The sequence below is a fragment of the Geotrypetes seraphini genome, chromosome 2 (genome assembly GCF_902459505.1).
Source record: "Geotrypetes seraphini chromosome 2, aGeoSer1.1, whole genome shotgun sequence".
NCBI lineage: Eukaryota > Metazoa > Chordata > Amphibia > Gymnophiona > Dermophiidae > Geotrypetes > Geotrypetes seraphini.
In genome coordinates this window covers 157860315-157886474 of record NC_047085.1, presented here as the reverse complement: position 1 = coordinate 157886474, position 26160 = coordinate 157860315, and the positions used below count along the sequence as shown (strand labels likewise).

The 26160-nt window shown below is 43.6% G+C and overlaps 2 protein-coding genes and 1 long non-coding RNA gene across 7 annotated transcripts in view; 2 read left to right on the top strand and 1 right to left on the bottom strand.

Moving 5' to 3' along the window:
- Positions 1–7658, top strand: part of SPIRE1 (spire type actin nucleation factor 1) — a 297110-nt gene extending 289452 nt beyond the window's left edge. For all 3 annotated transcript variants that reach the window (XM_033934118.1, XM_033934119.1, XM_033934117.1), the window contains 3 exons: positions 433–460; positions 960–1096; positions 5033–7658. In XM_033934118.1, coding sequence (XP_033790009.1) covers positions 433–460; positions 960–1096; positions 5033–5291 — 424 coding nt within the window. In that variant the 3' untranslated portion in view covers positions 5292–7658. The remainder of the gene's footprint in view (positions 1–432; positions 461–959; positions 1097–5032) is intronic.
- Positions 1–22595, bottom strand: part of LOC117355486 — a 29895-nt gene extending 7300 nt beyond the window's left edge. Inside the window, exons 1-4 of the long non-coding RNA XR_004538385.1 lie at positions 22429–22595; positions 22037–22316; positions 21114–21202; positions 8097–8307 (exon numbers count right to left, since the gene is read on the bottom strand). This is a non-coding gene — a long non-coding RNA (uncharacterized LOC117355486). The remainder of the gene's footprint in view (positions 1–8096; positions 8308–21113; positions 21203–22036; positions 22317–22428) is intronic.
- A 151-nt stretch (positions 22596–22746) lies between these two features.
- AFG3L2 (AFG3 like matrix AAA peptidase subunit 2) overlaps positions 22747–26160 on the top strand; it is a 101189-nt gene continuing 97775 nt past the window's right edge. For 2 of the 3 annotated variants that reach the window (XM_033934114.1, XM_033934113.1), the window contains exon 1: positions 22766–23024. In XM_033934114.1, the coding sequence (XP_033790005.1) occupies positions 22908–23024 (117 nt within the window). In that variant the 5' untranslated portion in view covers positions 22766–22907. Of the gene's footprint in view, positions 23025–26160 lie in introns of all 3 variants that reach the window. The other variant, XM_033934115.1, reaches the window with a different exon arrangement.

Here is a 26160-nt window from a genome sequence, read left to right as displayed (position 1 = left end):
GAATGAGTTCTGACTATCCTCTGAGATGCAGTAGCTTTCCTTTGCCCAGCTGCCTTTTCTGTTAGGCAAAGACTGGAATAGGCTGCCTCGAGAGTATAGTATAACACAAGTAAGATTGTGCTGAATATTTGATTAGATTTGACCCCCAAATGTTGCCTTGAATTATTTGTATTTGGCAAAAGTGACTTAAATATGAATACAAATAATATGGGGCTCTGCTATGTTGATTCCTACTGAAATAAACTTCATCTCTGGTTTCACATTGCTTCTATTATTTATGTTACTGTTCAATGCCCATTATTTGTATTTGGCTGAATAATATTTTTCATTACTCATATTTGGCTGAATAGTAAAATATGCTGTTCCGTAGCATAGTACTATCAATATTTTAATAGTTGTATGTGTGATAATCTGTATGTTGTTCTTTCTCAGGCCAGTTTGCTCACAGTGTTGCAAGAAGGTGAGTTGAAAAATTAGAAATCAGTATTTTATTTTTATGATAGCCAGAATACCGTAGAACAGGGGTGTCAAAGTCCCTCCTTTCAGGATTTGCCCAATGAATATGTGATAGGGCAGAACACGCTACAGGGATTCAAAGAAGGTTTGGATAAATTCCTGAAGGATAAGGGGATTGAGGGGTACAGATAGAAGTAGAGATAGGTTATAGGAAGAGTTAGGGACCACTTGACAGGTCATGGACCTGATGGGCCGCCGCGGGTGCGGACTGCTGGGCATGATGGACCTCTGGTCTGACCCAGTGAAGGCAACTTCTTATGTTCTTAATATGCATGAGATCTATTAGCATACAATGAAAGCAGTGCTTGCAAATAGATTTCATGCATATTCATTGAGGAAATCCTGAAAACCCAATTGGATTGCGGCCCTCCAGGAGGGACTTTGACACCCCTGCCGTAGAATGTTTGTAAAGCTGTTTCTGACTCTTGTCATTACTGTAACAGATGCGGTTACCCTCCAAGCCATATTCCACTCTTCCCATTTTTTCTCTGGGACCATCTGCTTTGCAGAAAAGTGACAGTTTTATGAGACCAGAGAAACCATCCACCAGCCAACACCGACAACTTAGGAACTTGTCCAGGTGAGTCAACAGAAGGGGCTTGGTAGTGCAGATGGGAGATATTCCAGAGGACCTTCATAAACAAGGATGAGGGGTATAGCAACAGGTAGATAAATTACTGTATTTTTCGCTCCATAAGAAACATAGAAACATAGAAAGATGACGGCAGAAAAGGGCCACAGCCCATCAAGTCTGCCCACTCTATTGACCCACCCCATTGAGTGCTAGTGACCCAGTTCCTTAACTTGGCCCTCGTAGGGATCCCACGTGTATATCCCATTTATTCTTAAAATCAAGCACGCTGGTGGCCTTGATCACCTGCACCGGAAGTTTGTTCCAGTGATCTACCACCCTTTCCGTGAAGAAATACTTCCTTGTGTCACCACTAAATTTCCCCCCTCTGAGTTTGAGGGGGTGCCCCCTTGTGACCGAGGGTCCCTTGGGAAAGAATATATCGTTTTCCATCTCGACGCGACCAGTGACGTACTTAAATGTCTCAATCATGTCACCCCGTTCTCTGCGCTCCTCCAGGGTATAGAGCTGCAGTTTGCCCAGTCTTTCTTCGTATGAGAGACCCTTGAGTCCGGCGACCATCCTGGTGGCCATCCGCTGGACCGATTCAGCTCGAAGCACGTCTTTCCGGTAATGTGGCCTCCAGAATTGCACACAGTATTCCAGATGAGGTCTCACCATGGTTCTGTAGAGTGGCATTATGACTTCAGGTTTGCGGCTGACAAAGCTTCGATTGATACATCCAATCATTTGCCTTGCCTTAGATGAGGCCTTCTCTACTTGTTTAGCAGCTTTCATGTCTGCACTGATGATTACCCCCAAGTCCCGTTCCTCTGACGTTCTAGCTAGCGTTTCTCCATTCAAGGAGTATGTTCTGCATGGATTTCCGCTGCCGAGATGCATGACCTTACATTTATTAGCGTTGAAGCCCAGCTGCCATGTCGAGGACCAGTTTTCCAGCGTGATCAGATCCTGCGTCATACTGTCCTTGAGGTTGCTTTCACTTACTATGTTACACAGTTTGGCATCATCGGCAAACAGTGATACTTTACCCTGAAGCCCCCGGGTTAGGTCTCTTATGAATATGTTAAAAAGGGATGGTCCCAGGACTGAGCCCTGCGGCACTCCGCTAGTCACCTCCGAAGTCTCAGAGAGGGTGCCGTTGACCACCACCCTCTGAAGTCTTCCACTCAGCCAATCATTGACCCATGCAGTTAGTTTCTCACCCAACCCCATTGATTTCATCTTGTTTAATAGTCTACGGTGTGGGACACTGTCGAAAGCTTTACTGAAATCCAAGTACACTATGTCCAGAGCCTCTCCTGAGTCTAGTTTTCCTGTCACCCAATCAAAGAAGCTTATAAGATTAGATTGGCATGACCTGCCTCTTGTGAATCCATGTTGACAGGGATCCCTTAGATTCCCTTCATCCAATATCGAGTCTAATTTACCTTTGAGTAGAGTTTCCATGAGTTTACACACTATTGATGTGAGACTCACAGGTCTGTAGTTCGCTGCCTCTGCTCTGCAACCCTTTTTGTGCAGAGGAACGACGTTTGCTGTTTTCCAGTCCAGGGGTACTCTCCCTGTACTTAGGGAGAGATTGAAGAGCATGGCTAACGGTTTTGCCAGAACATCGCCTAGTTCCCTGAGCACTCTTGGATGCAACTCGTCCGGTCCCATGGCTTTGTTCACCTTGAGTCCTGACAGTTCTCTGTAAACATCAGCTGGTGTGAACTCAAAATTCTGAAATGGGTCTTCCTTGCTTTGCATTGCTTCCAGCTGTGGCCCGTGTCCTGGTGCCTCGCAGGTAAAGACCGAGCAGAAGTAATCATTCAGTAGTTTGGCTTTTTCAGAATCTGTTTCCACATAATTCCCGTCTGGCGTTCTAAGGCGTACTATCCCGTTTGCGTTCTTTTTCCTGTCACTAATGTACCTGAAGAATGATTTGTCCCCTTTCTTGATGTTCTTCGCTAGAGTTTCTTCCCTTCGAAGTTTGGCCTCCCTAACTGCCGTTTTGACTGCTGCAGACTTTGTCCTGTATTCAATGTTTGCTTCTTTTTCCCCGGTGCGTTTGTATGAGAGAAATGCTCTTTTCTTCTCCTTGACGAGGCGCGAGACCCTATCAGTAAACCATTGGGGTTTCTTTCTTCTTTGTTGTTTAGTTACTGATTTTATGTTGATTATAAGACACACTTTTTCTACCCAAAAGTGGGTGGAAATGTCGGTGCATCTTATACAGCGAAGACGACGACCTCCCCTTTTTAAAACACTCGTCCGTCCTTTTAAACCCCCCCCCTCCATAGTACCTTTTTAAAAGCCCCTTAAGCCTGGTGGTCCAGCGGTGTTTCGGCTGGCAAAAGCGTGCTTTCTGCGCTCTTGCCTGGGCCCATGCCTTCCCCCACATCAGCTGTCTGGTAAGCCACTGAGTACAATATAAAGATCTGTGATACACATATCTCAAAGCTAACATATTCCAGTAAATAAATTAAAAAACTTTTTTCTACCTTTATCTTGACATTTTATTTTTCCATCATGTTAGTCCCATTTTCTCTTCTGCTTTCCTTTGTCTTCTGATAATTCCCTTTCCAGTGGTTGCTGTCCATTGTCTTTTCTCTTCTTTCCTGTCTTGTTTCATTCCCTGACTACACCTGTCTCTGATATACTGATGTTTCCTTTTTAGTTCTTCTGTCCCATTTTTCTTTCCTGCCTCTCCATCCACTCAAATTTCACCCTTCTCATTCTTTTTTACTTTCCATCTCCTTTCCCTTAGTCCAGGGGTGTCCAATGTCGGTCCTCGAGGGCCACAGTCTAGTCGGGTTTTCAGGATTTCCCCAATGAATATACATGAGGTCTATTTGCATGAACTGCTTTCATTGTATGCTAATAGATCTCATGCATATTCACTGGGGAAATCCTGAAAACCCAACTGGACTGCGGCCCTCGAGGACCGACATTGGACACCCCTGCCTTAGTCACTCCCACATGATTCCACAATTTCCTGAATATCCCCTCCCTCCATTCTTGTAGCCCCAACAGTTGTTTGGTTCAAAAAAAGAAATATTTTTTTCCTTCTAATGAAACACAGCATTTAGCAGAAAATTTCAACACAAAGGATGCAACCAAATTTAAGACCCTTGGTCTGTAAACCAAAAAGTATTTTCTTCTCTTCTGTGTCACTTGAGATATATCAGGAAACACTCGAATTGTTGAACCGAAAAAAGTATCATTCATATGTCTAAAGTAAGTTTGAAGAATTAAGTTTCTATCAAACTCCAGTGTGAATGTCACTATAAGTGTAGATCTTTCAGGAGAGAACAATTTTTAAAGAAAACAGGGAAGGTGAGGAGAAGGGAGGGCGATGGACTGTGGTGGAGAGAAGGGGAAGGGATATCCAGAGCAGTTGTCTTGTTTGGGTCTGTTGGTGGTGATGACTAGGCATGGAGATCTATGATAGAAGCTTTGTATGTATAATCTGTTTCAATGGGGTCCATGCCTCCTTTAGTTTGAGGAATGTATGGTCTCGGCGTATACTGATTCTTATAAATTATCTTGTGGGCATGGAGAACTTTTCTTGTTTGTGTTTGTACTCAAAGATTTTTATGAGATTGGTCTGTAGTTCCAAAGCTATATATGAGTGCAGAAAAAGCAAGCTGATTAATGGTTTGCATCTTTTTCCATGTTGTTAAAGTTCTTTTTAGCATCAGTGCTTGTGCAGTGCATAATTGGCATGGTTAAGAAATATGCTACTGATAAGTTAGTAAGTTTTACTTATTTTATGATTTATAATAATAGGTATTTTGTATCCTATCACAAGAAAATAGCCTGATATGTTTGTATTTTGAAATACAACCCTTGAAGGTGCTTTTAAAGCATCCAAATACCAAATGTTTAGGTACCTTCAGCTTGGGTTTCACTTGGTCTCTTTTTTCTTGCTTTTCTAAGATCATCCTCAAAGCCTAAGTTGGTGGAAAAATCTGATGAAGACCGGCAGTTTCCTAAAGAGTTGATGGAGGACTGGAGTACCATGGAAGTTTGTGTGGACTGCAAAAAGTTTATTTCAGAAATCATCAGTTCAAGCCGCCGCAGTCTCGTGTTGGCCAACAAGCGAGCCAGATTAAAAAGGAAAACACAGTCCTTCTACTTGGCATCAGCCGGGACCACAGAGTACTGCCCTTCTGAGAGGACTATTAGTGAGGTGTGAGCATCTCTCCTTTTTAAAGAAGCTTTTGTCCTCAAGATAAACCAGTGGTGGCTTTGCTTCTTTTGTTTATAGCTTTGAAGATCTGAGGCTGCAGAGGATTGCTATTTTTCTCAACCTGCTGAGTTTTGGGGACTGACAATTAAGAGTCCCCATCAGCTGCTGCTCACAGTGGGTTAGCCAATTGCTCATTTGCACTGGAAAAAAACAAACATTGTGAACCAGTTCCTTTTTATACTGTTACCCGTAAGTTATGAGGCTAGGCAGTCTTTTTCAGTTCAGTACCATAATGCCCCTTAAGTCATTCCCAGGGTACAGGCAGCAAGACATGTCATAGGAAACCCAACAGGGCACTGAAAGTGTAATGCCTGCTTTAAGGACTAAAGTTAAGTAATTTTATGTTTCAGGCCCAGCATGGTACTTTGTCCAGCTGTGGATCATGATTCTTAACCTCTCATAAAAACATAAAAGAAAGCCATCCCCTTTCTGCTGTATTACATTTATATTTTGTTTTTCTTTTTAAATTAAATGACAGATTGTATAATGCTACATTATACGTTTTGGATACGATCCAGTGGATGGCTATCTGAATTCATATGTGTTGGATTCTTCTTGAAGGTTGCATCTGTTAGGGGCTTTTGTAGTTTTTGTTCTTTCTTATAACAACTCATTTTTCTCTTTTGCAGTACTATAGCTAGCACTCATAGCATGAGTCGTGTGTCCTAAGCAAGAACAGAACTGGTGGTATGCAGGTCTCTCAACAGTAGTTATGTCCAGTAGTGGCTGCAATAAAGTCTTATAATTATCATCCTATATACCAGGTGCAGTTTTCACCTTTTAACACCAGAGTGAGCTCAATGTATCCGTATTGGATTTGGTTGGTAGCTGCTAAGGATGTTGGCAAAAGTAATAAAGACATTGTATATAAATAAAAGATAAGTGATGTGTATGTGCTTGTGTATATGTATATCTGTAAACACAAATACATACACATACATAAAAATGTGCATCTACATACAAGTAATGAGATAAAGCTATGTCACTCCATCATGTTTTATTAAGTATTAACATATGATGTTCATCACTCCCCCCCTCAATCCAGGCTTTGTTATGACATGGGAGGTCACATTCTATTTTGTTGATAGGATATCAATTTGTTGGCGCTACCCTGGTGGGCTTAGTGGGCTTCAACCCTGTTAATTTTGTCCTTCTTTCCCCAAATTCCCCCTTTATTTCAGTAAAAGATGAGTACTAAAATGGAAGGTGCATGCTTGGGTTTGGGTAGTACAGTATTCTGTATAATTTTGCATGGGTGGTACCAGGCTCAGTACAATGTGAAGGTTAGTGCCTGATGGCTGGGAAGAGGATGAGAGAGGCAACATAATCTCTCTTTTTAATCTTTCAACCTGCAGGGACCGTTTTGTCCTCCTTCCTGTATTGAGAACTGCTCCTCTGTGCTTCCTTACATGGCTGCCCTTTTTTTAAGTTCATGGTGTCACACATATTTAAACTTTCATATTGGTGTCAGAATGTATACCTGTAATATATTTATTAATATCTGGAAAACTGTCACTTGACTGGACTATGGGAATTGTGTTTCCTGAGCATATTAAGCAATGAAAATGACTTATATTTTTATGTCCTTGTTATCTGTAATAATAGTTTATTAGGTTGAATACATTTGAAGCCTCCTTAAGCTACTCTTTAAGAGTACATGCTAAGGTGAACTTTAACGTGATATTGAGAAGGTGTGATTAGCACAATGAACTTCCACAAGGTTTTCAAAGCTTTTATTTTTCTAATTGTATTATAAACGTAGGTCTTGTTAGATATACCGTACTTTAGGGATGCTACATGTTATATACGAGAAGTGCCATGTGCAGTTACAGACCTCAGAAGCAACTCATCTGTGCCTAGGTGTGGTTCTCAAATGGGTCCTCAGGGCACTACATGACCAGTCTAGTCTTCAGAATATCTGCAGTCAGTATAAAGAAAGTACTGTATAGTTGCATGCTTTGTCTCCACTGTATAGAAATATATCTCATGCATAATCATTGCAGATATCTTGAAAACGACTGGCTTGGTTTGTTCTCAAGACCTGGGTTGAGAATTACTGGCCTAGGTTATCCTTTGGCTCCTTTTTATCCAGAACTGGATCTACATATCCTAGGTAACAGTTAAACACAGACTTGCAGAAAGGGTTGCCAGAGCATGTGGACCTCTGCCCCATGCCCTAACTACTGATGTGAGCTATGGGCCTCGACGAATCTCCTCCCAATAGTAGTGGCAGGAGAATAATTCCTCCATTTTACTCTTTCCATTTAAAATGCTAGATTACTTAGGGATAAATAAAATTAATTTCCATCCTAACTGTTGTTTGTGTTAATTATTTAAGCATAAATGTGAAAGTATGAGTTTATATTCTAAAGGTAGGGGTGCTATGCCTTGCAGCTGGTATATTGTAAACCTAATTTTCTGTCTGGTTAATAAGATGCATGGATGGAAAATATTGTACAGAAGCAGATTATATTGCTTTCTCTGCTATGTGTGGAAGACTGGCAGCAGGGGGAACTGGAGTGATGTCAGACCCATATGGCTAGGGGAGGGGAGGAAAGAAGACTCCTGAGTCCCCTTTGCTATCCACAACCACCCCATTACTCTTAGTCCCTCCATCATTGAGAAGGAGCAGCTTTTCCAGTGTAACTAAGTATCAAGATCAACAAACAAGTCAAAAATTCCCCAAACTGAGTTCTTATTTAGCATCCAATAAACATACACACATCAGTTATAAAAATGTGGTCATCTTACCAGTAAGGGCTTTCAAAAGTGGCACTTGACGGATCATCAGAAAACCTAGGGTTTTTAATGTGCAGTGCAGTAGGGAAGAGACTGTGCCTGTTTTGTCTCCACTGGCTACCTCACTGACGATATGATCAGTCCTCGATGACATGTCTCACTTTTGGGCTCAGAACAGATTGTTTTTATATGCTTGTCTCTTCCTTGACTTGATCAGAACTGCCTGCCAGCGCAGAAAAAGAAGAAAAAAAAAATAAGCACTTTCAAAATTTAACATCACCACTTTGCAGTTGTTTCAAGTCACAAATTTTGAAAGTGTTTTAGTGGCTGCCTTCTATGCTGGCACATAAAACAACCCAACATGATGACAAATTTACCCCGATCCAAACCGAAATCCAAGCAAGTGGCTTTTGTGTAGGCTGAGAAAAAAAGAGATTTGAAAGCAGTGATACTGCCATCACAGGAATTTCCTTACCAAAGTAATGTTTTGCTCAGGTAAAGGGGATGGGACTTGTATACAGCATTTTCTGTGTGGCTTACACAATGAAAACGGTTTACATATTTTAGACAGGTCAAAACTGGATTCATAATTTAAGTCTAGCAGGTGAAAAGACTCAGATTGATGAGGTCCAAATATTGGGAATGATTGAGTACCCACAGAACTGGTGCTTATGGTAACCCATGCAGAAACATTCTGTTTTTCCATACCCAAGAGGAAGAATATAGAGTAATGGAAGATTCGGTTCTTACCTGGATAATCCTTTCAGTTATTACACATAGGGGTTTGTCTAGGTTAATATCCTCTGGTTTCAAATTGTTGCAGGAGGATGTCCATCACATTTATCAGCTTCTCCTCCTTCACCAGTGGAGTATAGTGCCCTCTTCAGTTTGTACCAAAGCAGTTGATACCCACGCAATCGATATCCACTATAACAGAAGAAAATAAAAGGAGAGGCACAGGGAAATTCCCCGAAACAATACATTTCTGCACTAATAACAGGCATACCAACAAACCAACCTGCTGTGTGTAACAAATACAAATCTATGGAGCTCAGGTCCTCAACAACTTATTGCTTTATTATTCATATATAATTGCATGTACTCCAACTGTCAGGAGTTTTTCTCCTGTCAGTTGGAGTACATGCAATTATATATGACTAATAAAGTTCTGGTCTATAGATTTATCCGAGGCAGAAGGCAGGTAGGCCGTACAAACTCCTATGTGTATTAACAGAAAGAAGTTATCCAGGTAAGAACCTAATCTTCCATTATGTTGCATAAACATAGGAGTCTGTTCTCTAGGTGACGTACCAAACCAGTGGCAGACGCCTAGTATGGGACTGATGAGCCTACCCACAAAACTGAGGATCCAAAAGCAGTGGCGTCCTGAGCCGCCATGTCCACTCTGTAGAATCTGTAAAGGTATGGAAAGTAGACTAAGTAGCTGCTCAACAAATCTCATCAGGTGATTGGCACTACCCAGGTCTCCATCACACTTCTACTTGAAGATACTTTGAAAGAAATAAGAACATAAGAATTGTCATACAGGGACAGACCAAAGGTCCATCAAGCCCAGCATCCTGTTTCCAACAGTGACCAAACCAAATACCTAGCTAGATCCCAAGTAGTAAAACAGATTTTATGCTGCTTATCCTAGGAATAAGCAGTGGCTTCCCCCAAGCCTTCTCGTTTAGGAAATTATCCAGACATTTTTAAACCCTGCTAAGCTAACTGATTTCACCATATTCTCCATCAACGAATTCCAGAGTTTAACTACACATTGTGTGAAGAAATGTTTTCTCAAGTGTGTTTTAAATCTACTTATCTTCATTGCATGCCTCCTAGTCCTAGTATTTTTGGAAAGAGTTGCCACAGGCAACAAATATTGAGATTGCCATTTGAATCTGGCCACATCTGAATGAAACATTAGCGAGACATTTCTCTCACTCGAGCTCAGAAGCACGAGAGGCTTGCTACTTGTACTTTGAGAGATGCCACCAACAGGCCTTTCTCTAGTCCAGCCTGGAGAAATGCAAGAATCGCCAGAAACGGAGCCTTGAAGGGAACCACATTATCCTTGACATACTATAGCTGAAAAGCCTTCTGGGTCTTAGTGTAGGCCACAACAGTCAAAGGCATTTTAAGAACACAGAACATAAGAATAGCCTGGGTCAGACCAATGTTCCATTTAGCCCAGTAGCCCATCATTATGGTGGCCAATCCAGGTCACTAGTACCTGGCAAAACCCCAAAACGTAACAACATGCCATGCTACTGATCCAGGAAAAGCAGTGGCTTCCCCCATGTCTATCTCAATAACAGACTATGGACTTTTCCTTCAGGAAATTATCAAACCTTTTTTAAAACCAGCTCCATTAACTGCTCTTACCACAACCTCTGGCAACGTGTTCCATGACGTGAATATCTAGCAGCCTTTGCACTGTGACTCAGACCCTGGCCTCCTTGTCTGGCTGGAGAATCCACAAACAGATCGGGGGAGGGCGATAGAACTTGATCTTGTTGCCCGAATATATATTTTATTTATATTTGGGGAGTGTATGGCAAGGTGGTTAAAGCTACAGCCTCAGCACCCTGAAGTTGTAGGTTCAAATCCCATACTGCTCCTTGTGACCTTGGGCAAATTACTTAATCCCCAATTGCCTCTGGTACATTAGATAGTGTGAGCCCTCTGGGACAGATGAGGAAAAATTCTTGAGTACCTGAATGTAAACCACTTAAGTCTATAAGTGGTATAAAAATAAATAAATATGAAAATATAACTATTCTCTGAGTGAAAAAAATATTTCCTCCTAATGGTTTTATAAGTATTTCCCTGCAACTTCATTGTGTGTCTCCTAGTCTTTGTAAGACTATAGAAGAGTAGAAACTACCTCAGAATATCATTTGCATACTAAGACTCAGTGCTTAATAGCCAAGCAATAAGACCACAGCAATCTGGGTTCTCCAGGTGGATTAGAACCTGACTGAGTAGCCCCATACGATCTGGTAGCTTGAGGCATCTGTTCTGTTGGAGTCTTACTAGATCCACATACCAGGGCTAGTGAGGCCAATCTGAGGCTACTAGGATCACAAGTCTCCGGTGAGTCACAATTCTGCAAATGACCCGGCCCACCATGGGTCACAGTGGAAACACATAAAGCATTATCTCTTCTGGCTAGGGCTGAACCAACACATCTAATCCTGCACCTCCTGGTTTAACTTCTACAGTTGAAGAGACATTTGCCTTCTTGTTTTAGGCTGTAGACATCAAGTCCACTGCCACACAATGAGGACGAATGCTTTTTGGGACAGGGACCATTCTCCAGGGTCTAGGGTGTGCCAACTGAGAAAGTTGATCTGCACGTTTTCCACTCCTGCTATAACGGCTGTGGAGAGTGCCTGAAGATAAGCCTCTGCCCACCTGGACAACGTCTGCACTTCCAGATGTAATGGAGCACTCTTGGGGCTGCAATGGCATTGTCCAAGAACACCGACTGCCTTACCTTCCAGATTTTTCCAGCACCTTTATTGCTAGCCGAATGACTCGCGGATCCAGACATTTATGGACTATTTTCTCTGATGGAGGGACCAATGGCCCTGCACCGGATTTCCACCACAATGGCCCCCCCCAGCCTAACAAGCTGGCAGCAGTTGTGCAGATCACTCATGAAAAGATTTGGACAGGAACACCCCTCAATAAGGAGTCTACCTGGAGCCACCAGGGAATCCGCCTTTGGAAGGCATGACCCTGTGGGAACCATCAGGAGAGAGAAGAGAATCCTGTAGAAGTTGTATGGGTGTCTTCAGCCAGGGAACTACTTCCAGGGTGATGACCCTCAAGCCTAGGACATGAAGATAATGCCAAGCAGTGGGATTTTGCATTGCGAGGAGATCTGCAATCTGCTTCCTGAGCTTCTGTTTGCATGGTTTGGGAAGAAAGACATGGCCCTTTGGTGGGTTGAAGCAGATTCCCAAATACTCCAAGCTTTGGGTCGGTTCTAGATGACTCTTCTTGAAATTGACTATCCAGCCCAAATCCTGTAGAAGATTTACCACTTGCAGACAGCTCGCCCTAAACAGAGCTCAGATCAGCCAATCGCCCAAGTATGGTGTACCTGTACTTCCATCCTGTGGAGGTGAGCTGCAACCACCACAATCACTTTGGTAAAGGTGCATGGAGCCGTTACTAACCCGAAGGGTCGGGCCACAAACTGGAAATGCCTTTGCAAGATATGGAAGCTCAGGTATTTCCTGTGGGCCAGAAAAATGGAATATGAAGGTATGCCTCCATCAGATCTAGGGAGGCTAGGAATTCCACCAGTGCCACAGCCACAATTATTGACTGGACCATCTCCATGTGGTAGCATGGTACTTAAGTCTCTGGTGCCTTTTTTGGACACTATGAAGTATATGAAGTATCTGCCAGTGACTGATTCTTTATTGGGGACTGGTTCAATGATGTGAATATCTAGCAGCCTTTCCCCTGTTAGGCAGACCCTGGCCTCCTTGTCTGGCTGGAGAATCCACAAAAAGATCTGGGGAGAGCAAAAGAACAATCCTGTGACCCATAAAAGATCTAGAACCCTGCAATCCAATTAAATTTGCTCCCATGCCCCCCAGAACTTCAACAGCTTTCCACCATTGTGTGGGGGTGCAACTGTTGCCTTGGCATCATTGTGCCTTATTGAAGGCAGGGCTGACAAGTCCCCAAGGGTTGCTGGCATCTGATGCTGCCAAATCTCTGTCTGGAACCCTGATATGATCTCTGAGCGGAGGCACCAGTGTAGTATTGGTAGGAGCGTAGTGAAGAATGAAAATTGCCTCTGCTTTCCCCAGTGGGTTAGCTGTCAGGCAGAGACTTAGGACAGTAATCTGCCACACTGGCCCTGAGGTCGTCCAAACCCTTACCATCTGTCCCTTAAAAAGTAGTCTGCTGAAAGTGGCCTTGGAAGCTGAATTACCACCCATTGCCTGATCCAAAGCATCCCACAGGCAGAAGCGGCATATGCCAACACCTTGCTTATGACTGACTGATGTGATATAGAGTATCCAACACATAATATGTGCTTTCCAGCAACAGCGGTGGCATACATCCTCGTCTGAGGATGTAGCCATAATCTGGTGTGGCAGGCACATGCCCGAAACGAGGCTGTTACTGCAGCTTTGATCCCCGATGCTTGGCATTACGATCCCTCAGTACTGAGAAGGATAATGTCGAACCCATATGCATCCTCGGTATCCAGTCTGATTTGTTCCTGGACCAACATTGCCCAATGTTTAGTGCTAGTGCACTCTCAGTTGTTTTTGATGCCTAGGTAGCCATCAATGTCAATGCTTCCATTGCCAAAGTCGATGGACTGACCTTCGAGGATTTAAACAGCTTTTTGAGTTGAACCTGCCAAGCCTTCTGAGTTCTGGTCTGCATTTGGGAACAGAGAGAACATCAGTTAGGATCATGGTCAAGTTCAAGGCACTCAATGTACCAATTGTGCGGGTCCATGATGAGATGACCTGATTACATTGGAAATATCTTTTAAAGCCACTGGAGGATTTTCTTAGACAGTGCAAAAAAAAATTGCTGCCAAATAAAATTCCTCAATGGTAAACTGAAAAGGGCACACTCAAATTGTGGACAAGGCTCCTGCCCAAAAAGAGGTTTAAAAATAAAGGAAACTTAAGTGTGCCACGAGTACACAAAAAATAAGACCGCAAGGGAAACTTTGAAAACTAAAATGAAACAAAAGTAAATAAGGCAGCAGATCCAAAGAGAAGATACCATTTCATACATGAGTGAGGAGAAATGCAAGGAACGCAGCCTATGCACGTGTTGGGCAGAAAGGCACCCGTGAATGCGTGGTACAGCACAGCTAAAATTTTCTACAGTTTACTTACTCTTTTACAAAATCTTAGCACAATTTTTAGCACCAGCCACGGCAGTAACGACTCTGACACTCTTAGAATTTCTATGAGCATCGGAACTGTTACTGCCATGGCCAGCACTACAGTTTTGTAAAGGGGGGAGGGGTTAATTAGCTGGATAGCACTTAACCATGTTCTGCTAGATAACTTCTTCCAGCTGTGAGAATAGGAGGCCTGCTTCTCCTCAGAGAAGGGAAGATTAGGTATTTTGATAATAATCTTTCTAGTAAATAAGCACATCATTCCTGAACTCTTGGGTAGTCAAACCCTTCCTCGAGATTTTGTGTAGAAAGCCTCAAAACCCCATTTTTTGCTCTGCCTCCCATCACTTTGGCTACCCTGCAATTCCTCAGTTTGTATCAAATAAGTAGTCAGCCTTAGAGAGGAAACATAACAGGGAGAGATACAGGGATACTCCCCGAGAAACAAGTCTGTTCTGCTCATATCACATAACAGTTAAAACATGAACCATTGAAACATATAGTGAGGTGAAAAACTAGGCCACCTACCTGAGTGTAATCTGTACCAACAGTCTTAGGACTCTGACGGATAACCCCTGGATTCCATTAAGAAGTAGTAGTAGTGGTGTTTTCTATCCTTGTTCTTATTGGATAAAGGAAAGAAACAAGATAACCAGACTTCCTGGCATGTCTGAGGCAGTAAGCAGGCTAATTAACATCTGACAGGGTAGGCTTCAGAAATGATATGCCTATTTACTAGAAAGAAGATTATCAAGGTAAGTACCTAATCTTTCCTTCTAGTGCAACAGACATATCATTCCTGAACTCTTGGGACATATCAAAGCATGTGGAATCTAGAATGGGGCAGATGAGCCTGCTGAAAGTATAAATAATCTGAATATGGATTTCATTTTGGCCATGTCCACCATGTAAAATTTTGTGAAAGCAAGGAGGGAGGACCACATGGCTGCTCAGCAAATCTCAGGAAACTGCTGTAGCTTCCACCTAAGAGTATGCTACTCCCCTAGTGGAATGCACCTTTAAGGATATGGGAGGTTGCTTTCTGCTCGCAATGTAGGTTGGAGAAATGGTCATACTAATCCACCTTGCAATGGTCACCTTAGAAGTTGGTCGACCCTTACGGGCTGCACCTGCCAGCACAAAGAGATGATCCAACAGTCAAAACTCATTCATCACTTCCAGATAACGAAGCAGCATTCTGCGAACATTCAAGAATTTCAGGATTTTGACCTCCTTCTTGGATCCAGAGGGTGTGAAGGCGGGTACTTCCTGTCCAACATTAAAATTAGATACCATTTTTGGCAAGAAAGGTGAAGTATGCGGTATTACTCTGGACTCTGAAATTCTGAGAAAAGGTTCTCTACATGACAGCGTCTATAGTTCTAACAAACTACAAGCTGAAGTGACTGCCACAAAAAATGCCATTTTTAACTATGAGGTCTAACAATGATGTTTGCTCCAGAGGCTCATATGGAGTTCTAGTGAGCACCGGCAGGACAAGATCGTGATGGAAAAGGGTATCGTACTGGAGGACACAAGTGCAAACCCTCTGCAGAAACCTGGCCATATCTGAGTACAAGACCAAGATAGTCTTCTTCATTTGTCTGAAACACAAAAGACCTGCTATTTGAACTTTGAGGAAGCCAACCGCCAGGACATTTTCAAGTCTCTCCTGCAGGAATGCTAGGGTCAAAAAGATTGGAGACAAGGTCCTCACTCGTCGGTGCGCACCAGGCCTGGAAACACTTCCAGGCTTTTGCATAGGCATCTAACATTGCCACCCTCCTTCAAGCCAAGAAGCAGACAATCACCATGTCTGAATAGCCAGGCTATGCACTCAAGGGCCATGCACTAAGACCAAAGCATTCCAGATCCTCTAGGGCGATTGGATCCTATGTGAAGAACCCCGGATGGATTGGTAGTCAAACTTTGGTCCCTCTGGTCCCTCTGTATATGGGATGAGATCTGCATACCACTGATGCCTCAGCCAGTTCGGTGCAACCATAGCTACCAGCCCTTGGTATGGACATTCTTCGCAGGACTCTGCCTATCATGGGCCACGGAGGGAAGACATATAGAAGCCCTGCCTTTGGCTGTGGTTGCACCAGGGAGTCCAAGCTGAAGAACCAAACTGCCTTCTTGTTGGCTACAATCGCCATCAAAATGAACACTGGCGCCCCCGACTCACAATAATGTGGAATGCCTCTGGAGATAGTGCTCATTCTGCAAGATCTAAGGTCTTCCAGCTAAGAAAATCTGCTTGCACAATGTCCACTCCTGCTACATGTGACATTGAGAGAGACATTAAGTGGAATCTCCGCCCATGAAAACATTTGAACTTCCAGGCGTATAGAAGCACTCTTGATGCTCCCCTGCCAATTGACATAGGCTACTGCTGTTGCATTGTCTGAGCACTTGCACAGCTTTGTTCTGTAGTGTGCTTCCAAACGCCTTCAGTGCCAGGTAATTGGCTCTCAGATCCAAATGGTTGATTGATCACTTCCTCTGGGAGGGGTCCAGCGTCGGTCCGAGATCTCGGAGAGAGCCAGAAGGCCTTGATCATGCCCAGATGCTCAAAGCCCAGCCCAGGCAAGAGGCGGGTGGGCGGATGCCGTTTCCAGCACGGGGGTGCGATGCGGTTCTCGGGGGGGGGAGAGGGGGGTGCGATGTCTGTTTGAGCAGGGGGGGATGGAGCAGTGCCGGTAGCCTCGGGAGGGGGGGAGGGGGGTGAGGGGAAGGAGGAGGAGGTGGAACGTATCAAGCGAGTTTCCCTTACTTCATATGGGGAAACTCACTTTGATATACGAGCAATTTGGTTTACGAGCATGCTTCTGGAACGAATTATGCTCGTAAACCAAGGTTCCACTGTATTTTAAACCTTAGAGATTATCCAGGATCAAACACCCCCCACCACCAAGCCAGCCCTTACAGAGACAATAAGGTTCTTATACACCACATTCTTGGCAATGTATTCCAGAGTTTAATTACACGTTGTGTGAATAAATATTTTCTCTGGTTTAAATCTACTACTACTTAGCTTCATCACATGCCCCCTAGTCCTAGTATTTTTGAAAAGAATAAACAAGCGATTCACACTACCCTTTCCACTCCACCCCTGAGCCATCTCTTTTCCAAGCTGAAAAGCCCTAGCCACTTTACCCTTTCCTCATAGGGAAGTGGTCCCATCCCTTTTATCATTTTCATTGCCCTTCTCTGTACCTTTTCCGATTCTGCTATATATTTTTTGAGATACGGCAACCAGAATTACACACAGTATTTGAGGTGCGGCCGTACCATAGAGCGATACAAGAGCATTATAACATTTTTGTTTTCCATTCCTTTTCTGATAATGCCTAACATTCTATTTGCTTTCTTAGCCGCCACCACTGCACATTCAGCTGAGGGTTTCAACATATCCTCAACAATGAAACCTAGATCCTTTTCCTGGGCAGTGATTCCTAACCTAGAACCTTGCATCACGTAGCTATTGTTTGGGTTCCTTTTTCCCATATGCATCACTTTACACTTGCTCAAATTAAATGTCATCTGCCATTTTGAATGTCCAGTCTCCAAGTCCCACAAGGTCCTCTTGCAATTTATTGAAAACCAAGTCACCTGGTATTAATGGTATTCCAATTTAATTAATCAAAGGCTCAAAGAACATAAGAAGTGCCGCTGCTGGGTCAGACCAGTGGTCCATCATGCCCAGTAGTCCACTCACGTGGCGGCCCTCTGGTCAAAGACCAGTACCCAAACTGAGACTAGCCCTACCAACACACGTTCCTATTCAGCAGGAACTTGTCTAATTTTGTCTTGAATCCCTTGAGGGTGTTTTCCCCTATGACAGACTCTGGAAGAGCGTTCCAGTTTTCCACCACTCTCTGGGTGAAGAAGAACTTCCTTACGTTTGTATGGAATCTATCCCCTTTCAACTTTAGAGAATGCCCTCTCGTTCTCCCTACCTTAGAGAGTGTGAACAACCTGTTCTTATCTGCTAAGTCTATCCCCTTCAGTACCTTGAATGTTTCGATCATGTCCCCTCTCGATTTCCTCTGTTCAAGGGAGAAGAGGCCCAGTTTCTCTAATCTTTCGCTGTACGACAGCTCCTCCAACCCCTTAACCATCTTACTTGCTCTTCTCTGGACCCTTTTGAGTAATACCGTGTCCTTCTTCATGTACGGCGACCAGTGCTGTACACAGTACTCCAGGTGAGAGCACACCATGGCCCGGTACAGCGGCATGGTAACCTTTTCCGATCTGTTTGTGATCCCCTTCTTTATCATTCCTAGCATTCTGTTCGCCCTTTTCGCTGCCACCACACATTGTGCAGACGGCTTCATCGACTTGTCAAACAAAACTCCCAAGTCCCTTTCCTGGGAGGTCTCTCCAAGTACCGCCCTGGACATCCTGTATTTGTGCATGAGATTTTTGTTACCGACATGCATCACTTTACACTTATCCACGTTGAACCTCATCTGCCATGTCGATGCCCATTCCTCGAGCCTGATTATGTCACGTTGCAGATCTTCGCAATCCCCCTGCGTCTTCACTACTCTGAATAACTTCGTATCGTCCGCAAATTTAATCACTTCACTTGTACCTATGTCCAGATCATTTATAAAGATGTTGAAGTGCATAGGTCCAAGCACCCCACTGGTGACGCTCTTCCAGTCCGAGTATTGTCCATTTACCCCCACTCTGTTTCCTATGCTCCAGCCAGTTTTTAATCCACGTGAGTATTTCACCCTCGATTCCATGGCTCGCAATTTTCCAAAGTAGTCGTTCATGCGGCACCTTGCTATCATGGCCCTCACTTGACTGTCAATAGATTTGGAAAGAAAAAAACAAGGCCAACTGATTGGAGAAGATGATCACTGTTCATTTCTGTACTGAAGAAAGATGATGCCAAGGACTGTAACAACTACAGAACGATTGCATTAATTCCACATGCCAGCAAAATATTGCTGAAAATAATACAATGAAGGCTACAATCATATGTTGAGCAAGAACTACCTAATGTTCAGGCTGGTTTTAGAAAAAGTCAAGGAACAAGAGACATTGTTGTATTAAATGAATACTGGAGAAAAGCAAAGCCCCTATACTTTTTTGCTTCATAGACAACAGCAAAGCTTTTGACTAGTGCTGCCCGATTTTTGATTCGAATCAGATAAATTTATTAAAATTAATTTGATTTAAAAAAAAAAAAAATCTGCCTCCCGATTCGATGACTGACCCTCCCCCCATGCCTTCCTAAAACAGAAGCAGCAGCGCTGCCTCTTGCTGCCCGTCTGCTGCCGCTCCTGCTTGAGGGGAGATGGTCAGTCAGAAAGGCCTGCATGTTCCCCCAGCTTCCCCGCTCTTACCTTAAGCTAATACGACAGCCTGCAGGATTGCCGGTGCTGTAGTGATCCTTGCAGCTGCCCGTCATCCTCGGCAGCACATTCTCTCTGCTATAGTCCCACCTCTCCTTTGACATCAGGGGCAGGATCACGGCAGAGTACAGCGGTAGCTGCAGGGATTGCTATAGCACCAGCGATCCTGCAGGCTGTCATATTAGCTTAAGGTAAAAACGGGGGGAGCTGGCATTCGAGGCAGAGGGGGGGCAGTATAACACATTTGCTATACTTGTATGTTGAAGATTGAGAGATGGCTGCCAGGCCTGTGCAGAGGGAGGAGGAGGAAGGGGCAAGAGAGAGTAAGAGAGGGGAAAGGAGATGCCAGACCTGGGGTGAAGGGAAGAGAGAGACTAAACCAAAAAGAAGGGGAGGAAAGTAGAGGAGAGGTGCTAGACTAAAGGAGAGGGAGAGAGAAATGCAAGACCACAGGGGGAAGGGTACAAGAGGGACAGATACTGCTCCAAAGTAGGTGGGCAGGGAGTAAGATGGCAGGAGAGATAGTAGAAGAAAGCCTGTACCTGGGGAAGGGAATACAGGAGGTAAGAAGAGAGAAGGAAGAAGCTGGATATGGGGAGAGACATAAAACAGAGAAAAGATGCTGGGCATGGAGGGACAGGGACACAGAAGAGAGATGCTGGGTATGATAGATAAGGGATTCAGAGAGAGGATGGATGGTGGACAGGGGAAGCTGGGGGAACATGCAGGCCTTTGGGGGGGGGCTGATGTAGAAGTACACAGAGGGAGGGAAAGGGGGTTCAAAGTGACGTGCATATACTGGACTTGGGGGGAGGGAGGGGGAAGAAATAATGGGTCTAAAAACAGGACAGGGAGAGAGATGGACAATGGGATTTAGGGAGGGAAGGAACAAAGTGAGAGAAGTTGGACACAAGGGATGGTGTGGAGGGGAGGATAGAGAGGGTAATTAGGAAGAGAAAGGGAGAGCTGGTGGATCCTGGGGTGATGGGGAAGGAGGGAGAGATGCTGGATGAAAGTGTAGTTGAGAAAAGGAGAGATGATGGATCTGGGGAAGGTGGGGTTCATCACTGCAACTGCAGGGGGATGGAGATGGAAAAAAAGGAAAGTTGCCAGACCTCTGGGGAGGGGGGAAGGGAAACAGAAGGGGAGGACAGAGATGGAAGATGGATGCCTAGCACCGAGAAAGGAGACCCTGGCAAGCGAGTTATCAGAAGACAACCAGAGCCTGGGACAAACATGATTTGAAAAATGACCAGACAAAAGGTAGAAAAAATAATTTTATTTTCTGTTTTGTGATTACAATATGTCAGATCCAGAGCTGGTGTTAAGACCACGAACGTGAGCTAGGATTTAACAGAGAGAGGAAAAGTATTTTTTGTTTATTTTGTTTACACCACAGGACCAGTGTTGGTAGGAGTGGGCAAAGGGGGTGAAGAGGCTATAAAATAAACCCTATTGATGTATTATCACAGTTAAATATCATTATTTTTCCCGGGTTGTAGTTAATATAAAATAAACTCACCAGGATGTTTGAAAAAAAAAAAAAAAAACACCCAATTGGGCAGACAAATTGAATCGATAGGCTGAATCAAAACAAAATTTTTTTTCCTGAATCGGGCAGCACTAACTTTTGACTGTGTGGATCACGATAAACTACATGTATTGAGAACTGTAGAGTAACACTGTATAGAACTAAATATGGCAACATTGTTTCCAATAAAACATGGCATCAGACAAGGATGCATCTGGTCACCTTACCTATTGAACGTTTGTAGTGAAGCCATCTTCAGAAAAGCAAATTTGGAAGAAGTGTCTGTTTCAAAGTTGGTGGCCGAAATCTAAATAGCCTGTATGCAGATAATACAACACTGATCACCAGCAGCATAGAAGATATGCTGTATCTACTGAGAAAAGTCAAAGCTGAAAGTCATAACATAGAATTAGAACTGAACATAAATCAAAGATCATGAACAAGGAAAATTATGATTTTGAGTTTGAAGGCAACTGAAATCCTTTACAATTTCTATTCTATCTCCTGGGCTGTTTTGTAAACAAGCAACTAGAAGAAAATACTCCTCAGAAAAGCACTTGGTTGCTCTTCAATGAAGACTCTCAATGAAGTATTCAAAGGCAAGGAAATAACACTCCAAATGAAGATCAAACTTGCCCACATACTCATTTTCTCATTAGTCAATTACAGATGCAAAAGCTGGACACTACAGAAACAAGACTGACTCATTTGAGCCTTGGTGCTGGAGGAGGATTTTATGCGTGCAGTGATAGACACCAGAAGAACTAACGGATCAATTCTGGAAGAGATCACACTGACTATGGGGTCCTTTTATCAAGCTGCGGTAGGGGTTTAACGCACATTAAACCGCCTGCCACGCTAGCTGCTAACGCCTGCATTGAGCAGGCATTAGTTTTTAAGCTGGCCGCGGGGGATTAGCGCGTGATGAAATATCCCACGCGCTAACCCCGCTAGCGTGGCTTGATAAAAGGACCCCTATGTTACTAGAAGCTGAAATGATCCACATCCAGGGGGGTGGGGGGTTGGAGGGAGGGGAATAAATATTGATAGTGATATTTGGGTAACTTTATTCTTTATTTGTATTGTATATTAGGATATATTATGATATTATTATATGCAGGAAAATGTAATTATTAAATATTTATGTTACCTGTATAGATAATAGTGGAATATGTGGAATATCTTTTGTTCTTTCATTTGTATGACACTGTTTTTGATTAAAAACCAATAAAGAATTTAAAAAAAAAAAGAAGCTGAAATGATGAAGTTGACTGTCTTATTTTGGTCACATCGTTCAGAAGAGAGATATCACTGGAGGAGGACATCATGCTTTGGGAAGATCGAAGGAACCAGGCCAAGAGGGCGACCTGCAGCCAGATGACTGGACACGTTGAAAATAACTGGAGGACTTTGCTGGATTAGCACAAAATCTATTTTAAAAAAAAAATGTGTAATTTATCCAGCCGCTAGGATTCTAACATGAGTCGATGGCACCTAATAACTTTTATTTTCTGCAAAATACTATATTTTGCACTAACTTACCCATTCTGTCCAGACATGAGCAAGAATGTTAATTTCCCAAAACTACCCTTGAATCAGACGCTTCAAAATCAGACCGCCAGCACTTACTTTCGCATCTCACACCCTGAGCTACCTCGTAAATCTCCCTACCTCCCAGCTTTAAATACCACGCGCGTGCGCGCCAAAAAGAAAACGGGCGGCTAAAACCCTGATCACGCTGACATTGCTCTTTTATCCGCAGGCACGTAACGTCTTTCGTAGTTTTATGCGCAGCCAACCAGCGTTGTTCTCTGCTCTCCGATGCGTTCCACGCTCCCACGTACGCCAGCTGGTTGGATGGTTGTGATGACGTAACAGGTTAGCGTCGTCAGGGAGAATGAGGTCGCGGTGCAGAAAGGTTGTTCCTAATGTATAGACTGTAACAACCGTGTTAGTTTGTGGGCTGTCGCTGCGCTGAAGTCGTCTAGCTTTCCGTTAGTGGTCAGGTCGCGCGGGCGGCCATGGCGCTGCGCCACCTGCTCTTGCTGCTTCCCATGGGTTGCCGAGCTTCGCGTGGGACTTTCCTGCGGCTACTCACGCGTCGGGGCCCTGGGTTCAATGATTCCTGCCTGCGGCGGGTGAGTGAAACAAGGAGTTGTGGGAGCTGCGAATTTAAAATGTCGTCCCGTCCCGTCCCCCGGAACATTATTTTGAGATTGGGGAGGAGCGCTGTGTAGAGCAAGAAGGCGAACGTTTTCATGTGTCAGATGGAGTAATGTGCGTCTCCTGTGTTGTCATAACATTTTGGCTGTTTGCAATAATTGTACTAATGCATTTTCGGTTTAGTTTATGTCCTGCTGTTTAGTTTTCTGTGCGTGTCCTGTGTTATACAGGGCCCAAAGCAGTGTGGAAGGCAGGCTGATCTGAAACTCGCCTACAAATCGGTACATACACTGCTTGTAATACAGGGAGAATATGCTAAAAAGCATCTATAAAACAAATGTGTTTTCACATCCAGGTATTTTAAGAGTTGTTGCTGGGTGCACATGTGGTGTTATCCGTTTAATTTACTGAACTTAGGCCCAAATTCACTAAGCCTCCAAACCGTGCACGATCCGTTTCCGTTTGTATGCCGGCCAATGAATTCAGTAAAGGTCTGCATGCAAATGGGGACGATCGTTAAAACGCTCCCTACCCACTGCCAGAGCGATCCTTGCTCATGCATACACCCTGACAGGAGAAGCATCCTCCTGTCACTGCTGTCAGGGCTCAACACCCATCTCTCTTGCTTGCCCTGCTATGCCCAGATCTCTCTTGCCTGCTCCCGGACTCTCCTGCTCTCTGCCACCGTTCCCTGCAGCACAGGCCTGTGGTTTTAAAGCGGGCCTGCATTGTGAGGAACGGCGGCAGAGAGCAGGAGAGTCCGGTCAACAGGGAAGAGAGATCGGGCATCGGCCTGACACACCGGCCCTGCCTGACACCCCCTCCCCCTCCCCCACACACCCAGGCCCCGATCACCAAAAAGTTGGGAGCAGGAGGGATGCTCAGTCCCTCCTGCTCCTAGGCCACCCACCCCTGGTCGGCCTAGACGGTTGGGCCCAGCCCACCCACCCCGGTACCTTTAAAATAGTTGGGAGCAGGAGGGGTGCCCAGTCCCTCCTGCTCTTTGGACAAGGCTCCCAACATCTTTGGGAGCAGGAGAGGTACCCAGACTCTCCTCCTGCTCCTACGCCGTGCCAATCTTCAGGAGCAGGAGGAAAGTCCTCCTGCTGCTCCGGCCGGCCACCACCCAATAACAGCCAATAACAGCCAATCAGGGACTTCCTTAAAGAGGAGTCTAGGGAAGTCCCTGATTGGCCAAAACAATGGCCTAGGAGCAGGAGGGACTGAGCACCCCTCCTGCTCCCAACTTTTTGGTGCCGGGGGTGGGTAGGCCATGCAGGGAAGAGGGGGCGAGGACCGTGCCGTGTCAGTCGCAGAGAAGGAGGGCAAGGGTCTTGACGGTCAGGGGTGGGGGGTGGCCGTGTATGGGGATATTTATGATGAGCCTGCCTGTCTTTTTTATTCATTTTTTTAGAGGGGCAGATATTTTACGTGTGTAACACACGCAAAATATCTGTGCCATGGAAAAAAATGAATAAAAAAGACAGGCAGGCCTCTCAAAAAACCTGCAGACCTGACAGTAACTCAGTTACCGACAGGTCTCAGCGGTCGGTTTGTCAGTAGTAAAACCTGACTCAAAATAGCCAAGCAAATGTTAGTGAATCAATTGATTGGCTATTTTGCATGGGGTTTTGCTAATTTGCATGGGAGGGTCAGGATTGGATCGCTACAGGATTTAGTGAATGGTGTTGTAGGGAAATTTGGTCGCAAAGGGCTCGCAAACCGATCGGTTAGCTTAGTGAATTTGGGCCTTATATAGCTCTCTTGAGGCGCCAAGTAAATAGTACAATAAATGATTATTGCTTCTCTTTTGAAGGCGTAAATAACCTAAAATTGGAGGGGGGGGGGAGGGGTGCTTTATATTCTCACAAATCATTGGTGGCTGTAAGTAGTCTGGAATGTGTTTTGATATATTGACATTGTTCTACTTTGCTGAAATTAATTTTGTTTACCTTGGTTAACAAAACATCAGCGAGAAGTCCACCAGGGGCCGAAAAAGGACAATTGAGGAACCAATTGTTGATCAGAAATTCTTTAATGAAATGAAGTATGATAACTCGACACAAGCCATGTTTTGACTGTAAGACCTGCATCAGGAGTCTAAAAACATACAAAACATAAATGATATTTTTTTTTTTCAAATTTTATTTTATTTATTAGTTTTTCATTCGTACAGCAATTGAAACATATAAAATATAATTAATTATTATATGACATTTGTAACTACAATCAATACATCATATCATAAATGATAAATCCCACCCCCTTTTTCCCAATTCCTATTTCCAAAAATTTTACATATCCCTCCCTATCCCAATAAACCTACTACCAATGTGCTAATAAATCTGATCATTAGAATAGTTTGTCAATGGTAAATTTGTAAATGATATAAAAATATAAAACAAACAACAATTGTATATGAATAAAATCAATGGTGTATTGACAAATATACAGAATCATTATACAAATGAATAAAACATATACATAATACACTAAAAAATCTATAAATCCATCTAAATTTAAATAATATACATATTAAATAACACGAGATATATAAAAAGGGAAACATACCAGAATACTTGTAGAATGTCAAATATGCGATTTGCATACTGAGCACACAAAAGGTAAAAATGCAGCTTCGATTGTTAGTGGTCTCTTAGGCTGGCTTTTATCAAGCTACACTAAAGGTTTTTAGTGCAAGCCGGTGCAGTAAATGCTCTGACGCTCATAGAATTCCTACGAGCATTGGTGTACTTACCTCTCTGGCCTGTGCTATACACCTCTAACACAGCTTGATAAAAGAAGGGGTAAATTAAATATAGGAAGAAAAAAAAGATGTAATTAATAATGAAACTTATCAAACAAAAGTTCAGCATAAATGGACTTCATAATAAAACAGGTTGCATACCAATGTGACAAAAAGAACACAACAAATTCTAAAAATCTGATGTGAACAGACCAAAATAAAAAAGTAATCACTGAAGTATATATCAGTTATATACAGAATAAAATCAACCCAAGGTTAATTGGTACATCTACAGCTTTATAGTAATATTACAGACAAACTGGAAAAGAGCAAATTGAATAATAATATTGATGATACAATATAGT